This window comes from Pleurodeles waltl, chromosome 4_2, assembly GCF_031143425.1.
Source record: "Pleurodeles waltl isolate 20211129_DDA chromosome 4_2, aPleWal1.hap1.20221129, whole genome shotgun sequence".
Lineage (NCBI taxonomy): Eukaryota > Metazoa > Chordata > Amphibia > Caudata > Salamandridae > Pleurodeles > Pleurodeles waltl.
The window spans coordinates 836,664,642-836,683,524 of NC_090443.1; the positions used below are offsets into that span (position 1 = coordinate 836,664,642).

At 42.6% G+C, this 18,883-nt stretch overlaps 1 protein-coding gene across 2 annotated transcripts in view; it reads left to right on the forward strand.

The window, feature by feature from the left end:
- LOC138293368 (cytochrome P450 2J2-like) overlaps window positions 1-18,883 on the forward strand; it is a 271,463-nt gene that overhangs the window by 192,853 nt on the left and 59,727 nt on the right. Inside the window, exons 5-6 of one of the 2 annotated variants that reach the window (XM_069232563.1) lie at window positions 3,690-3,866; window positions 15,841-15,982. In XM_069232563.1, the coding sequence (XP_069088664.1) occupies window positions 3,690-3,866; window positions 15,841-15,982 (319 nt within the window). The remainder of the gene's footprint in view (window positions 1-3,689; window positions 3,867-15,840; window positions 15,983-18,883) is intronic. The other variant, XM_069232564.1, reaches the window with a different exon arrangement.

The window sequence follows — 18,883 nt, forward strand, 5'->3', positions numbered from 1 at the left end:
CATTAATTCAACACCATGTACTTTAAAAGTACGGGGTCCCAAAGGGCGAAACCATTAATTCAACACCATGTACTTTAAAAGTACGGGGTCCCAAAGGGCGAAACCGTCCTCTGCTACCATCTACTGATAGAGCGTTTCCAGCCTAACAATTTACCTGTAGTTGGACGCTCTTGGGTCGATGAATCTTTTGGCCAAGTGGGACTCTCCTTACTCAGGAGTAATCAACCAAAATCAACAATCAATAATCAATAACGAACATAAGCAATTCCCCGATCAACATAACACTTCACAATTAATCCAGAATACATTTCGGCGAAACCATGACCTTTTGGTCATGAATAATCACACCAGTTTATGCAAAGTTAATGAATTTATTTCCCTATATTAACAAAGCTAGCACAATGTAGATGTGTCTCAACACCAAGTGATATATGTAAATGAACATTAATAGCTGTCCATAACGACGAAACAGATGCAATCTATGCAGCATTTGAATAACGATGCCTTCTATGATGGCAACGCAAACCACTAAAACTACAATCTGTAATGGGCTAATTGCATACATTTAGTCAGCATAACAAGGTCTCAAATTGCATCGTGCATCAAATGAATCCTCATCTAACCCCAAATCAGCATCGGCATGTGGGACTTCATGCAAAAACAATTTAGCAACATTAATTTGGAAAACTCCTAACTAAGGCTCTTATCAAAATTTCAGCAGTTGGTTACCTAAAAAGAAAACACAATGCAATTGTACAATTTTCCTTTCATATTTACCAAATTCAATCAGCATTCAAGGAAGTCTTCGTCTCACAGGTACCGATTTCGATCAGCATGGGTACCGGTTCCGATCAGCATGGGACGGGGGCAAAGGGCAGGGTGGACGGGCAATTGCCTCACGGCGGCAAGATAAAACTAATACTTCATGCAAAGGGACAAATCAAAGTTAAAGTCTCTAGGGCGAGAATTACTTAAAGTCTCTTTCTCTCGATTAGAGAAAGCATCAAAGTCTCTCAAAATGGCGTCGAACATCAATTGGCATCGTAGAAGATAGGCAATAATGTCCGATAGGTAATGGCCGTAATAGCAAAAAATGGCTATAAAATGGCTGCTTTCTTCTTGTGCACCTGGTTTAAATAGACAACAGTTCAAATCCAGTAGGGTCTTCCATTGGAGGGTTCATAGGTTAGCTTCAAATTGTCCAATCAAAAACAACAGTTCTCAAGCTTTCACCTAAGCATACATTATCCTTGGAGTCGGGAACGTAAGTTGCAACATATTTTACCAATTAACTCACTTTCAGAGCGTCCATTGTCTGCACCTGCAGATTGACCTTGGAGTGAAAAAGAAGATGCCAGGCTGGCACTAAACCTTAAAGATAAGCATGTGAACGATCTCACTGGAAAAGTACAGCTTCAAGCAAGAATACACGTTTCATTAGCACATTGGAAAAATACGAGCATCTAAACCGTGAGACAAGGCAGCTAGGCCAAAGCCTCCACTAAAGTTATGCTAAGCTAAAGCATTTCTAACAAGCAAATCATGGCACACGTTTACGATTATGTCAAACTAGTACAATTCTAATACATCACATTATATGAAGCACGCTTATAAATGTTGGCAAACTACGCTGAGGGCACATTTGTCCCCGTACAATCTTATTTAGTTCGATTAAAGTCACACTTGATTATTGCAGCACTACGTTTATGCGCTAATAAATGTAAAACCTTCATTTCAGCTTCATCAGAATAAGCTCTGGAAATGTGCCTGTTCTTCACTCATCTAGTTTAGAGAACATTGATTGGTCCATATATTCTGCTGGTACTGCAGTGTGTTATTTATATGTTCTTTCGAGCTAAGAGAAAAGTTATTTAGCTCCATGCACCATATAAATTCAATTAAACAAATATTCATTCTTGGCAGCATATAGAGTGAAAGGTATTTGTACGTGCACATAGAATATCTTCGCAGGTACTTGGGTTCAGCAAAGGTAGTGAAAATGACAAATTAACGCCTACCTCTGGACAAGGGGAACGATCACAGATTATTTTTGAGCTAATAGAAAAATATTGGCAAATCATTGACCTGTCTTATAAACTGAAAATTGTTACCTGATAACTGATGCCCCTGTAATGCTTGTTAGGAGGTGGTGGAAGGGTGAAGCCACTACCAGTCAAACGGGAGTGATCTCTGCCCTCACCCTCCACCATGACCTTTTCTACCGCCTACCATGTAACGGAACCCATTGCTTCAATTGTGTGTGTGTTTGCAGGATGGGTCTCGTAGCTAATTTACCACCTTGTCCACTTTTAGGCTGGTAGAGCTGCCATCCTACGCATCATGGTAGGTTGGGAAAAATTCCACTCTGGTTCACACATGCACAGAATGGCCGGACATGGGGGAGGAGGATGAAGAACCATAAAGATTATTGATGGGAAAAGACAAGATGAGTCTTAACCTTCCAGCCCAGAGATGGTGGACCACTCCTCTTGATCCTCTCGAGTCATTAGGTCTGCCTAATATTACATATAGTGCCAGATGTACAAACTTTTGTTTTGCGACTCTCAATTTGCGATCTGTTTGGGAATCACAAATTGCGAGTCGCAAAGCAAAATGTACAACAGTGTTAAGCACACTGTTTACGATTCCCAATGGGGTCGCAAATGACCTACCTCATCAATATTCATGAGGTGGTCGCAATTTGTGACCCCATTGGGAATGGCCAGCTCTCACAGAGGTGGTGGCCTGCTGGAAACAGCAGACCACCATTTCTGTGACTGTTTTTCAATAAAGCATTTTTAAAAAAAAAGTCTATCCCTTTTTCCTTAAAGGAATACGGCATGCATTTCAAAAAGAAAAAATAAACGTTTTCTATTCATTTTTTCATAGCAGGCAGTGGTCTGTGGGACCACTGCCTACTCTGAAAAAATATTTTCACTACCATTCACAAAGGAGAAGGGGTCCCGTGGGGACCTCTTCCCATTTGCAAATGGGTTAACACCAATTTGAAATTGGCATTCACTGCAAATGTTTTGCGATTGCATTCACGGTCTCAAAACAATCAATCATACTACTGCGACTCGCTATTTGGAAGGAACGTCCTCTGCACATCAAATAGCAACTCACAAACCTATTTTGCGATTCAGTAGATTACCGAATCGCAAAATAACATTGGTACATGCCAAAATGCTACTTTAATGTCACAAATGGCCCAATTCTGCGAATCGGGTCGCTTGCAATATGAAAATAGCTATGTACATTAGGCCCATAGTCCTGCCTGCCAGAAGGACTTCCATCAGTGAGGTCCCTGCCGCTCTGCTGGCCTGGCCAATCTTTTGTTTAATCAGTTGGATTCTCCGCCGCCTGGTCTGGTAGGTATGATTAATACTACCATTGTTCCTTCAGACACGGGGCTGAATACCTTATTGCAGTGTTAACTTTGTGGAGAGAACCTAAGTGGCTTACAAAGTAATGTCAGCTGAGATGAAGAGAATAATGAAGAGTACTGCACTTAGATGAGCACCATGACTTATTATTAGCATGACTAGTGGGTGCATTATTATTAATCTATACAGATATTAGTGAGTACAACTGAAGAAGTTATACATACAACCTATAAATATACTTTACAATATTTGCATATATCTGAATACACAATATTCAGTTTCATTGTCCATATTCTTGTACAGCTCTACAATGCTTTCCCACAAATTATGAAGTTCCTTCCTGGATCTTATCGAAAAGTTTTCAAAAACTGGAAAATCATTAAAATGTTTGTCAAAAAGATGATTGAGAAGCACAGAGAGCACTGGAATCCATCTGAGCCTAGAGACTTCATTGACTGTTACATCGCAGAGATGGAAAAGGTAAGGTGCGGGGATGTGTTTGATGCTCAGCCCCTGAGTGTGTAAGTGAAGACTGCAATGCACTGCCCGTCCTATACTTGTTCTATATGTGAAGGATGTTTGCAATGCAGTGCCCCTACTGTTCTTATCCTATCTGTGAAGGAAATCTACAATGCATGCCCATACTATACCTCTTCTATATGCGAAGGAAGTCTTCAATGTGACTGCTCATGCTGTACTTGTTCTGTGTATGAGGGACGTCTGCAATGCACTGCCCATACTATACTTGTTCGATATGTGAAGGAAGTCTGACTGCTCTTACTATATTATACTTGTTCTACATGTGAAGAAAATCTGCAGTGTACTGCCCATGCTGTTCCACTATTGTATGTGAGAGAAGCATGAATCATTACTTCATGCCTGTGCTCTGACTGTTGGAATGTAATACTGTTCCTGTGTCCCCCCTACCTTTTGTGAATGAGGTAAACATGCACAACGTCTTCCAGTGTTTCACTTTCCATGGCGTTCGTGAAAGTTTTAGAGTTGCTGCTTGAAATGTACTCGTTGGAAGAAAGCATACACTGATGGTCTGCATGCAATGCAAGCTTCTGTTCTTCCCTATGATGTATATGTTACATCTGCTGCACTTGATCTGTCTGTGAGGTAGCTTGCATTGCCCTTGTCAAATGTGTAACGTTTGTCAGCGTAAGGAAATTTTGCACTTTTGCCTGTACACAGTGGCGTAGCGTGGGGGGTGCAGGGGGGGCCGGCCGCACCGGGCGCAACATCTTGGAAGAGACTCGAGTGCTAAAATCCACGGGTTAGGGGGCGCAAATTACTTGCCTTGCCCCGGGTGCTGACAACCCACGCTACGCCACTGCCTGTACAGTACTAGTTTTCTGTGTGTAGCCGTGGCTTGCATTGCTGACGTCGGTGGAGGTTTGAGTGCATGCATGTGTGCATTTGTGAAGCTGTCATGGGTAGAAACTGCTTCAGTAGCTTTCTTCATTGTAAGTACCTTTAGGTTTGTATTATTTCAAGTATATTAATTCCTGTTTAAAATTGTGCAAAACTAAAAAAATGTACAGTGCTACTAAACTGTGGTAGCCAGTGCCACAAGTTATTGATATTTGTTATACAATTTTGCTGCAATGTTGCCAAAGCTTTTACAACAGAAGAAGGATGTCTGCCAGGACTATATGCATTGGTATTAACCAGGCGGCAAAGGCAGCTGGGCTAAAATGGCTTCAGCAAGTTTTTGTAAATCTGGGAGTGTGCCAAAATCCTTGACGTTGCGTGGGACACCCACGTAACAACCATGAAATGCCTCCCTGGCTCAGAGAAATGTAACACAATGATTTGTGCGGTGTTACATTACTCCAGACTTATGAAGCTATGCAAGGCCATGCAATATGGCTTTGCATGGCTTTATAATCTCATTTAAGGTTTGTGTCTTTTCTGCACCATGTTATGTGGTGAATATCGACACAAACCAGGTCATAAATATGGCCCTTAATTTTGTTTAAAAAGACAGATCAGATTCAGCGTCTCATAGTGCTACGAACTGCTTTCTCAGAAGGTTAGAAGTAACTGGTGATTCACAATATCCTAGGGTGCAGACCTCATGGTGGGGCCTCTCGCTGTGCATGGCAATGTGTGTGAGCCTTCACTATTGTTTTAAAGGAGAATTAATGATTGCCAGTGAGCTCTGGGATGAGAGAAACCATCTGCATTTAAAAGGTGATCTCTGCCCCTTCCGCAACTTGACTAATACCCTTTGAATTCTTCAGAAAACAAGGCATAAAGTGACAAAATGTATTGTTAGGAATTTCATTTATATTAAGTGCTTATTACCCATGAGGGGTAATAGCAAGAACTATATAAACGCAATAAAGGGATAGTTTGTTTTTGTTTTATATGGGTTTGTAGACAATTGGCAGAAAATGGCACATTAATGTGTATGCAGTGGCATTTATATATTGCACTTATTACCCATGAGGAGCAGTAGCAAGCTCTATATAAATGCAATAAATGAGAGATTTTGTTTCTTTTTAAATGGGTTTGCAGTGGTTCAGTGTTCACCAGACAGACCAGGCTTTTCCATCAATAGCATCACATCTTCCATTCTGTTGAGACGGAGAGGGCTTGCGGATTTTCTTCTAAAAAATCCCAGTAGTGGTTAAAAAAAATAGGAACCTGCAAATTGGTTTTGGAAATTAGGGTTATGGGCATTACTTTGTTTCTGTGGTTGCTGGTAGATGGTAGCAGCACTTATAAACAGGGCCACTGGAATTATGTGACAGGAGATGACCAAATCTTGTGGCAGGGTTGACTAAATTATCCTTCAAGAATAGGGATACTATGGGTTGTATTGTAGCACATTCTGTGATAGAATTACTTAATTATTTCATCAATTTCATGCATCTGGGTTAAGCTTTCAATCAATCAATCATTCAGTAGATTTGTAGAGCACTTCTAATCAATCAATCAGTCAGTAGATTTGTAGAGTGTCACCTGGGAGGGTATCTAGGTGTAGGAAGGGTCCAGTTGATAGGTGATCAGAGATTGTTGGAAATCTGGAAGAGATGGGGAGGTCCAGAGATGAAAGGGTAGCTCATTCCTTGTCTTCGCTGCTAGGTAGGAGAAGGAACAACCTCCATGTTGGAAATGGCACTTCTGCAGGGTTATCCCCAGACCTTTTGCCTTCCTCCTTCTCTTTTTCTGACCTCATTTTTGCTGATTTTTAGACTCTGCGCACTTTACCACTGCTAACCAGTGCTAAAGTGCATATGCTCTCTCCCTTTAAACATGGCAACATTGGATCATACCCAATTGGACTATTTAATTTACCTATAAGTCCCTAGTAATGTGCACTGTATGTGCCTAGGGCCTGTAGATTAAATGCTACTAGTGGGCCTGCAGCACTGGTTGTGCCAACCACTTAAGTAGCCCCTTAACCTTGTCTCAGGCCTGCCATTGCAAGGCCTGTGTGTGCAGTTTCACTGCCACTTCGACTTGGCATTTAAAAGTACTTGCCAAACCTAAAACACCCCTTTTTCTACATATATGTCACCCCTAATGTGTGCCCTAGGTAACCCCTAGAGCAGGGTGCTGTGTGGGTAGAAGGCAGGACATGTACCTGTGTAGTTTATATGTCCAGGTAGTGTAAAACTCCTAAATTCGTTTTTACACTACTGTGAGGCCTGCTCCCTTCATAGGCTAACATTGAGGCTGCCCTCATACAGTATTGAAGTGGTAGCTGCTGATCTGAAAGGAGTAGGAAGGTCGTATTAAGTATGGCCAGAATGGTAATACCAAATCCTGCTGACTGGTGAAGTTGGATTTAATATTACTATTCTAGAAATGCCACTTTTAGAAGGTAAGCATTTCTTTGCACTTAAATCTTTCTGTGCCTTACAATCCACGTCTGGCTGGGCTTAGTTGACAGCACCTTGTGCATTCACTCAGACACACCCCAAACACAGGGTACTCAGCCTCACTTGCATACATCTGCATTTTTGATGGGTCTTCCTGGGCTGGGAGGGTGGAGGGCCTGCCCTCACACAAAGGACTGCCACACCCCCTACTGGGACCCTGGCAGACAGGATGGAACTAAAAGGGGACCTGGTGCACTTGTTAGCCACTCTTTGAAGTCTCCCTCCACTTCAAAGGCACATTTGGGTATAAAACCTAGACACTTGCTGGAGAAGAAACCTGAACCAGAACCTGCATCGTGCCAAGAAGAACTGCCTGGCTGCCTAAAGGACTCACCTGACTGCTTTCTACAAAGGACTGCTGCCTTGCTGTTGCCCTGCTGCCTTGCTGAACTCTTGTCTGGCTGTAAAAGTGCTATCCAAGGGCTTGGATAGAGCTTGCCTCCTGTTCCCTGAAGTCTCAGGACCAAAAAGACTACTCTTTTTCATTTGGACTCTTCGTTCACCTAAAATTTCGATGCACAGCTTGCTCCGCGGCAAGAAAATCGGCGCACACCGATGCTGATCGACACAACACCTTCGGGTCGACCGGAACTTTGACGCACGGCCTCGCAAGGACAACGCCGCCCGACTTCCAGAGGGGAAATCGACGCTACGCCTGCCGTGAGAAGGAGAATTCCACGCACAGCCTCCCGGAACGACGCGCAGCCGGAAAACAAGCTGAAGAATCCACGCACAGACCCCGGGACATCCGGTAATCCTGCGAACCACAGAAAGAGACTGTCCGCGTGCCGGAAAATGACGCACGACTTCCCCGCGTGAAAATAATGACGCAAGTCCATGTGTGCAGGGGAGAAATCGACGCACACACCATTTTTCCACGTATCTCTTCTTCTGCGGCCCTTTGCGGAGATTTTCCACTTTAAACCAGGTACTTTGTGCTTGAAAGAGACTTTGTTTGCTTTTTAAAGACTTAAGACACTTTATATCACTTTTCAGTGATATCTCTACAATTTCACATTGCATCTTTATTCGTTTTGACCTGCAATTATCCAGATAAATATTATATCTTTTTCTAAACGTTGTGTGGTGTATTTTTGTGGTGCTATATTGTGTTATTGTATGATTTATTGCACAAATACTTTACACATTGCCTTCTAAGTTAAGCCTGACTGCTCGTGCCAAGCTACCAGAGGGTGGGCACAGGATAATTTTGGATTGTGTGTGACTTACCCTGACTAGAGTGAGGGTTCTTGCTTGGACAGAGGGTAACCTGACTGCCAACAAAAAAAACCATTTCTGACACTCCGCATCTGCTATGTCACATGTGGGAGGTGCTCCTCGTTAAAGAAAAGGAAGTGGAGTGGAAGTGGAAGTGTCTGGTGGGCTTATAGAAGTTCAAGTGGTGGTTCAAATAGGAGCATCTCCAGTTGTGTAGGGCCTTGTATGCGTGGGTCAGGATCTTAAACTGGCATCTTTTCTGTACAGAGAGCCAGTGATGTTCCCTGAGGTAGGGGATGATGTGGTTTTGTCTAGGGAGACGCAGGATGAGTCTGGCTGCGGCGTTCTGTAGTTGTCAGAGGAGGTGAGTGTAGAGAGCGTTGCTGTAGTCCAGTCACTGGAGATGAGGGCCTGGGTGATAGAGCATCCTGAGCTTTGAGGTAGCCATTTGAAGGTTTGACTTCACTCGTACTAATTTAACACCCAAATACATGAAAAAACAATCAAAACATGTTGCTGCATTTTTGATCCATTTGAGCTGGAAACACATTTTTCTGCTAAAATCTACAATGCGTGGCAATTGCAAATCCATAATAATGCAAAAAAGGCTGGGGCCACAGAATTATATAATATTATTGCACTACTTATTAGTGGGGACAGGGTCTTTTAAAAAATGGTCCCACAAGCAGCAGTCCAAATTCTCTGAGAAAAATATCCCTGACATCCTTTTCTAAATCTAAAGGAAGGAGAACTAAGGCCCAAGCACTGATGCTGCTTGTGAGTCTGTCATGCTGTACTGGCTTCAGGGTGATGGCTTGGCAATAACATCATGTCACACAGTTACTCCAACAGTCAATACTTAGACAGTGGTCCAGAGCAGCCGTGACTGTGCCCCTACCTGCTCTGTGGCTAAGTTTGTCTAGAGCAGGATGAGAACACTACAGAAGGAACACACATGCCTTTGTTGAGTACTACTGGGTCCACTTCACAGAAGGCTCTTGTGTGCCTGTCACCCTGTGTTTGTTTAGTGGAAGGACACATAACAGTCAGAAGAGGTAGATCAGCTTGGCACTTTGCATGGACGGGACCCGGCACTGTGCCTGTTTTCTGCTGCAGCAGCATGATATGCCCTAGGCAGCTCAAAAATTGTAGGGTATACCTCTTGGTCATCTTTCTCATCTCTACAAGTGACAGCTGATGCTTGGACAACCTTGAGAGGAAGGGTGAAAGAGGACTGAGACACATATATTTCAAAGGTTCACTTGAAATGTACATTGGCTGTGCATCCTTGATGGTGTTCCTCAAGCTGATCCGTTTTTGCAATTAGCTGGTGCCTGCTTCGCCTTCTACAACTCTATTCTAGTTTCAAACCAGCAAGTGGGGTGACACACCTGCTGATGTCACACAGTCCAGTTACCTTGCCTTATTTAATGTGTGCATGACACATAAAGCTCAAGCTTTGTGCCACGAGACAAAACTGGAAATTCAACACATTTATTAGTTGCATTTTGTTTTTTTGCCTAACCCTTCTTTATCCTTCCCGTGCGCAGCATTGTATTTCCACTAATATTGCATCTCTACAGGCCATCACCTCAGGCTTGGCACCGTTCATCCTACCCTCTATCCTGCATTCTTTCGCTGTGGTCACTGTCCTCTCTCCTCATGCTGCTGCCTTCTCTCCTGCTGCCTTTCTTCCTCTCTTTTCATTTTTCCTCCATCTGCTGCATCCCAATCCTTATATTTCACTATTGTCTTTTTTTTTATTTACAGTTGTCTTCATCTCTCTGCTTCTACTTCCCTGCTCTTTCTAAATGTCCTCACTACAAATGTAGGCCAAAAAGAATATGAAAGTGAACTAAAAGCAAAGACTGTCAAGATGGCGTTCATAGCAAAGCCTGAATGGTGAGGGAGATAGAGGAGGGAGAGAATGTGCAGTAGAGAGTGGATTAGAAGATGACGTAAATATAGATGAGAGGTTTAATTGCAGTGCAAACCATCACATGTCTAGTGTGTCGCTGCACCACATACCAGTAAAGGTGTTAGGACTTCTTCGGATTATGAAGCACATTTCAGTGCCTGTTTTAGTAAGGAGAAAAACCTAAAAGTAAAATTGATTACTCGTCTTGTGATAGAGATGAACATTTAGTAGACAAAAATGAGTTTCTGCACTGATAAAATTAGTTGCTGCAAATTCAGAAAGAGTGAAACTCTGTTACAAACAGGACACATCTTCATGTAGAGCTCAGCTGCAACACAAATACAGCTGAGTTCCTACATACATAGTTCTGAACCCCTGTCCAGATAGAGCAGAGTCCCAGCACAGATGGAGCAGAGGTTGTATAAACATATTGTTGAGCTCATTTACAGACAGTTGATTTCTTGCACTGAACTACAGCTGATTCCCTGGTATACACAAAGAGCTAGTTCACTGGCAGAGTTGAGCTATTTCTGTACTTATTCCAGTAAGGTAAAATCTTATCTCTGTGGTGATTGAGATACTTGGCACCAGGTCATGTTTAGTGGAAACACTGCAGACCTCTTTCAGAGTTTAGTCTCCAACATGGCCTGTCCCTGACAGGAAGTGAAGAGAAGGTGGGAAGGAGGATGAAAGTGAGGGAGAAGGGATTGATGGAAGAAATTGTAGAATGAGATAGAGAAAAGAGATAGAGAATAAAGTGTGAGGGAATATGGAGATAAAACAAGAGAAAGAGATGAGGGGAGGGGGAGACTGAGACAGCAAAGAAGAGAGGAGTGTGAAATGGGAGATGGCAGAGTAAGTGATGTGTGAATAAGCAGCACAACAGTGACGCTAAGGTAAGTCATGCAGCACATTTCACCAATTCCTTTTGCTCCCTTCTTCACCAGAAGTCTGAATGTCACCTTGTCAGTGGGTGATGACAGTGCTGGCAGTGGATGTCGCAGGGACCAATCTCCAATGTAACATTTTGAACACCAGCACCTTGACACCTGGTGATCTGGGTTTGAATCCAGATTGCCACATGACTGAAAATCGTGCAGTTCCAGGCAAATCACTTAGGGCCACATGTACGAAGGCTTTTGCAAGTCGCAAACAGCAAATCGGCCTGTTTGCGACATGCAGAATGCACTTTCCGATGTGCCAACCCATTTTTGCGATTCGATAAACTATTTACCGAATTGCAAAACGGGATTGCGACTCGCAATGAGGAAGGGGTGTCCCCTTCCTAATTGAGACTCGCAGTCCCATGTATGATTGTTTTGTGACAGCGAATGCGGTCGCAAAACAATCGCAGTTAGCACACTGGTCCTAACCCATTCGCAAATGGGAAGGGGTTCCCATGGGACCCCTTCCCCTTTGTGAATGTCAGTGAAAACATTTTTTCAGAGCAGGTAGTGGTCCTACATTTCATTTTTTGTTTTTGAAATGCATCTTGTTTTCCTTTAAGGAAAACAGGCTGCATTTCAAAACACAAAAAAACTGCTTTATTTAAAAGCAGTCACAGACATGGTGGTCTGCTGTCTCCAGCAGGCCACCATCCCTGCGAGGGCTGCCATTCCCAAGGGGGTCACAAATTGCGACCTACCTCATGAATAATCATGAGGTGGGTATTTGCGACCCCCTTGCAAATTGCTAATAGTGTCAGTGACACTATATAACATTTGGTTTTGCGACTCCCAAATTGCGAGTCGCTCTGACTCGCAATTTGTAAGTCGCAAAACCAAACGTTGGTACATGTGGCTCTTAATCTCATTGTGCCTAAACTTTCAATTTGTGAGATGCTAGTGCAAATGTGTGTAATTCAAAGTTTTAAGCCCCCACTTGAGATCACTTCCCATAATGTTGCTAACCATCTAGGTCCATGCAATATAAATATCAACACATGCTTGTGTTTAAATTAAGTAAGAGGTAATACATTTATTTCACTTTGTGATTCCACCTACCATCTGAGCTCTTGGTAACCCATCCTCATTTTGTGACAGCTAGATATAAGTCCCCCATAATTTTATGAATCCCGGTACATGCATCACATTATGAATGAATGAATGAATGAATAAATGTTGTGCTTATAGAGCACACTATGACTCCCAAAAGAGCATCCTGGCACTAAGCAGCAGTGAACATGGATAAGTAAGACAAGGTGGCCTGAGAAACTTGTGAATTAAAGGATGAGCGAATAACACATTGCGTCAGAAATGCCAAAAAGACATGTCTTGAAATGTCTTCTAAAGATCTTTTCCAATTCAATAAATCGCAAGTGTCTAGGAAGATGATTCCAAGCCTTTGCGCTTAGAAATGTAAAGGATTTTCCTCCTCTTGTTTATAGTCTAATTGTAGAAGTTTAACCAGATTGTCTTGTGCGTATCTGAGTGTTCGTAGAGTTGTGTAGTGAGTAACTCTACAGATTGGATAGTTTGGCACCCAGGCTCAATAAGCTCTAAAGGAGACTAAAAGAATTTTTAAAAGAATCCTTATATGCACTGGTAACCACTGTAGAAATGTATGGGCTGTTGATGGGGAGGAACGTTGAGGGAGTTTCAGACCAGTCTGGCAGCAGCTTGTTGTACTACCTGTAGTTTATGAATAGACTCTGCATTTAAACTATTAACGGAGTCCAATCTGGAAGTTATCAATGCAAAGGCTACTGTTTATCTGGCTGCTAGTGGGAGATACTCAAAAAACATTATCAATGATTTTATTAGACTAAAGCACATTATTGAAACTGCGATTGCTTGTGTGCGGAAAGAGCGGCATCAATCTTAACTCCAAGGTTTTTTGCGACCTTGACCTCAGCTGGTGGGGGAGGGTGGGGATTGAGCCATCATAGCGCTGGATCGAAAGAATTATATTTCCGAGTAACATAATCTCCATTTTGTTTGCATTACACCTAAGGTGATTTGCTGCATACACCGAATGACTTCAGTCAAACAGTTTTTAAAGTTAATCTCAGAGCCGATAGAGTCTTTATCCAATGACCAGATCAATTGAGTGTCATTGGTATATGAAGTGACTGCAATACCAAAAGAGGTAATCAGTCACATCTGGGGGTCCCTGTGAATTTTAAATAGCACAGGGGTAAGTGGAGAGCCGTAAGGAACCCCTGAAATGATAGTGTTTTTGTGGGAGAAAAAGACCCCTAGCATAACCATTTGACTGCGTCCCGAGAGGAAGGATTTATTCTAGGGCAACGTGAGTTGGAAGATTCCGTAGTCCTTGCCATGTTGCAGCAGGATGTCATGCGAGATGGTATCAAATGTTGCTGAAAGATCTAATAAAATCAGTACTGCATTTTTTCCTGCTTCCAACTTCAATTTAAACGTATCTGCTACTTCCAACAGTGCTGACTCTGTGGCCTGCTTAGGAAGTAAGATATTAGCACTCTCCAAAAACTTGGTTAGTTGTTCATTAGCCAAATTTTCAATTATTTTGCTTAAAGCCGAGAGTAATGAGATCAATCGAAGATTAGAGAGGATAGTGGTATCTGCTAATAGTTTTTTCTGTAGTGGTCAACTACTGCTAATTTCCAATGTTTTGAAACCTCCACAGTTGCCAAAGAAGTGTTCAAAAGTTCGATAATTACTGGGTTTATACAATCAGCAACTTTATGGAGAAAGCAAAGCGGGTAGGGGTCATGCTGGGATCCTGACTTGCAGGCAAAAATAGCCTGATGTGACTGTGATAGTGTGATTCTTTGAAAGTTTGTCAGTGATGCTTCTATCAGGGATTTTTTCCTGTCAAAACTTTCTTCAGAAAGGATGTAATTTTAAACTCCTGTTGAATAAAGTGTGGGAGGGGGGAAATCTCCTTAATAGTTGTTTTTGGTTGTAGAAATTATTTGGCAATATTAAAAATAGTTTTTTGGTTGGATTCTCATTCAAGTTGCTTGCTGTTAAGATGTAGTTCTGCTAGGGTCTGTGTGTATCATGGGGCTTAAGACTGAGACTTTGTTCTTGGAAGAAATTACTGAGTCTAATTTAAGAATGGATTGAGTAATCCAATTGGTAAAAGTTGCAACATCCTCAGCAAGATTAGGGGGGTAGAGGAAGATAGATCCATAACCAAATGGGATCTGATCGTAATTTTTCCCATTGCCGGAGAGTATGGGACCTAACAGTGACGATAGGGGAGAAGAACTGGCTTGTTCCTATAGTATTCCGAACGGAATCAACATGTGGTCAGGCCACGCCTTCCTAATCGGGGTTCAGTAGCCAGGCTGGGGTTATTAGAGCAGACTCCATCCAGGTGTTTCCTCATTTCTTCTATTCCAGATGCCTGGATGCACTAGTTGCCATCTTCTCAAGTGTTAGTAATGTTGCCCGAACTGGCTTACCCCACCTGCTCACACATGCCGAGGATCACTGGGAGCTTGATGATGCAAGGGACAGTCAGTGGGAACGTGCATGCAGGGAAAGGTCATCAGAGCAACTGATCTTTTTCACAGCCTGGGGATAGAGAGCAGTGTCGAATCCTTTTTAAGTTTTGTGACCCAGCGTTTAGTTTGCAGTTAATAGATGGACTCAGTAGAGAAAGTTGACTGAGCTCCACACAAACTGGCTAGGAACCGTCACAAGGATGCACTGTTCTTTACCTTCAGGTTTTCCTCCGGCACCTGGAAGCTAGACCACACTTTAGGGGTACTATTCCAAGATATGAGGGAGGTGCCATGTGGGCTAATTAGTTGGAGTAATTTGTTGTACGGAACAGTGGTATGTGTGTACCTTTCACTATTGATTTTTAGCACTCTAAGTCAGTGGATGTATTTTTCAGCTGCTTACATCATATGCTTCTCTCCCTAGCTCGTGTTTTCCACTCCCCTTTTGCTTCTCTTCCCCCTGGCTCTCCTGTTTCTCCCTCTCACCTTGGTGCTTTTTTCTCCCCACCCATGCTTGTGTTCCTCTTTCTCACTTGTGTGCTTAACTGCCCCTCCAATCCCAATTTTGCTCTTTCTCAACCATGTTTTTCTCCCTTTCCCCATTTTTCTCCCCCATGTGCTTCTCTCCACCTTCGTGTTGCTTAACCCCGCCGTCCGTTTTGCTTTACCCCCTATTCATTTCCTCTGCCCGGTTCTCTGTTGAAATAATTTTGAAAAAAATCATCTTTAAAGCTACTTATTTTTTATTAATCAATCTGTTTAGGATTGGTAAAGAAAAAAAAGACACATGTGTGATTTTGTAAGAGCTTGCATGCACTGGCCTCAAAATGATAAGACTGTGTCATCATGCCTTTTTTCTCTTGTGGCACAGGTGAGACCTATTGGCCTTGCCAGTGCATAATTATGAAATTGTTGTTTTAGATAATTAAAAAAATCTATCTTTTTCAAACAGTCTAAATGTAATAAAAAAAATCTGTCTTCTCCAAACAGCTTAAGGATGATCCTAGCTCAAGTTTTGATGAAGAGAATTTGGCACATTGCACCATGGATCTGTTCTTGGCAGGCACCGAAACAACTTCAACCACTTTGCGCTGGGCAATTCTGTACATGGCAGTATACACAGAAATTCAAGGTAATGTTAATCACAATTAAGAATTGGCTCAAACATTTTATCAAGGTATTTCACTATAAGTAGTTTTCTGAAAAACATGTTACTTCACAGGCAATATTATTGGAAAAAATGAACTCAAAAGAAAAGAGATTAAAAAATGATAAATACTGCTTAAGATATATTTATTGAAAGTTACTTAGAGGGCTGTAAATACCATATTCTCTGCTGACTTTGCTAGCTCCTTTCCCATCATTCTGAAGTCAGATTTCCATATGTAGGGGAAAATGAAGTGCAGATAGCAGTACTCTTCATTTGCAGATAGACGGCCCACTTGAATATAAATAAAAGTTACTCCAGACAGTACACCAGCATTATGAGGATCATGATTGTGTGCTCCATGTAACTAACTGATTTTTGTACTTAGAAAATATCTATAGGCATTGATGCCTTATGAATGCTGGGAGGAAGTTTAGAATGACACTTCATATAAAGTTTCCATAAAGATATGTCTCTCAGGTATCGCAGTAGGGTTACAGCATGTTTTTTTGGAAAAAGTCCAAATACCCTAAAATATTTACCGGTAAAAATCTTGTTGAGCAAACTGTGGTCTTTCAGTTGAAAGTATATTGACAGTTTTACTCTATGTTATTTCTTCAGATATTTGTATTCTTCTTGGTCCAACAGTCCATCTTCAACCCATTTCATCAACATTTGTGGAGTTATATGAAAGTTTATTTTTGTAGCAGGTGATTCAAAATGCTGCCACTCATATTGTAAATTCGCCTGGTATATCCCTAGATACAGTCTTAGATCTGGTCACCTGCATGATGCAAGTATTCTCAGTATTATGTGTAGTAGACTAGAGGGCAGATCTTTGTCTTATCTGGCAGCCAAGCTTTGGAGTTTCCTTCTTTTGAACATCAAAACCAATAGATAATCATCTGTTGTTTTGGAAATAAATTTAAACTTGTCTGTTCCAGAAAAAGGGATAATTCTCTTGAAGTCTGTGTCTATTCTCCTAAGTCAGCTATTTAGAGCTAAGCTGCCTTAGGAAATTAGTGCGCTTTAGAAGCTTTTTTTTATTTGTTTGTTCATTTGTTCATCCTTGTATATTGAGCAGCCTGTTATCCTCCTTGATCCTCAGTGGTGTTTCCTTTATTACTGATTCTCCCCTTTAGTCGCATATTTTTCATGATGATGGTAGTTATATTGGTTCATGTGTATATTTTCTCTACATGTGTGTGTGATGTGTGAGTGTGTGAGTCTTCTTTTTAGAATAGAGACCAGAAGACACATAAATGTGCTGTTAAACGTGGCAGGAAACACAAAAATGTGCTGTTGTCATGACATGTAGCAGAACCACCTGTTTGAACTGAATGCCTTAAACGTTTGAAAACATTAGTGCTGATGGTACCTGTTCATAGTGTGAGTATGGAAGTAGTGTCATATATATGATGTATATCCTGGGTTTAGGGACTAGAACCCCTTTGTACAAACACACAAATTTTCAGTTCTGTATTTTCAAATTTTAAATAATCACAAATACTTAGGGCCTGATTCCGACCCTGGCGGTCATGGACCGCCAGGGCCGGGGTTGGAGGAAGCACCGCCAACAGGCTGGCGGTGCTTCCGTGGGCATTCTGACCGCAGCGGTACAGCCGCGGTCAGAAACGGGAAAACGGCGGTGTTCCGCCGGTTTCCCGCTGCCCCAGGGAATCCTCCATGGCGGCGCTGCTTGCAGCGCCGCCATGGGCATTCCGACCCCCTTAGAACAGGATGGCGGTAACGGGTGTCGTGGGGGCCCCACATTGATTTTCAGTGTCTGCCTAGCAGACACTGAAAATCGCGACGGGTGCAACTGCACCCGTCGCACACCAGCAACTCCGCCGGCTCCATTCGTAGCCAGCTTCCTCGTTGCTGGTGCTTTCCCGCTGGGCGGGCGGGCGGTCTTTTGGCGGTCGCCCGCCCAGCAGGAAAGTCAGAATTACTGCGGCGGTCATTTGACCGTGCAGCGGTATTCTGGCGGGGGAACTTTGGCGGGCGGCCTCTGCCGCCCGCCGAAGTTAGAATGACCCCCTTAGTTTCTAATCCAAATATGTAATATGGATGCCGACTCAATCCTGTGCCTCCCCTTGAGCCTGTGTCCAAGTACTATGCAAAACACTCGGAAGCAGGGAAGAAGGGTGGGGAAAGGAGATACACAGAAGCAGCCTTGCAGACATCAGAGGAACCACCACTCATCTGTGCTCATCCACCACCTATCGTGACACACAGATATTAAATACAGTGATATCAGGAGCATCACAGTGCATGTATGCTGCTTGTTGTGCTCACCCCTGTAGGTTGCAGGTGAGGTGTCACCATTAGCGGAAGTAAACTCCTGTGATAAACTTAGAGAAGATGGGGAGGAGACACTCCAAGTACGTGTAAGCAAGATTGGTAGAAGGAGGTTGCTGGAGTGTAGTTGAAAGACAAGGAAGTAGACACCAATGAGAACAACAAAACAATTAAGGTGCATACAGAAGGGGAGCTGTGTGTGTAATAGTACAACATTAGGGAAACCGAACAAAATGGACAGTTGTCAGGCAAAGAGTTCTGGGTGGCACAGGGTTATATTTGATCCCTTCACACCTTAACCTGGAAGTACTACTGCCTGTTAACTGGAATTGAGGAAGGATACATACTCCAGCTTATCCACAGGTGTCATGATGGAATGGAAAGGTCGGTAACCCTGTGATGGCACTTATCATTGTTTTTTAAAATGTGTTATGGGTTTCCATGGTCTCTATATCCTTTTTATATACCATCTGCAACTGGGTTTCTCCGATGATGAAGACGGTGGTGAAACTGCAACAGTACCCCGACTCCCCTGGTTTGGTAGGTAAGCATTGATTAAATTTCTTGACTAGCCATAGAGCATTT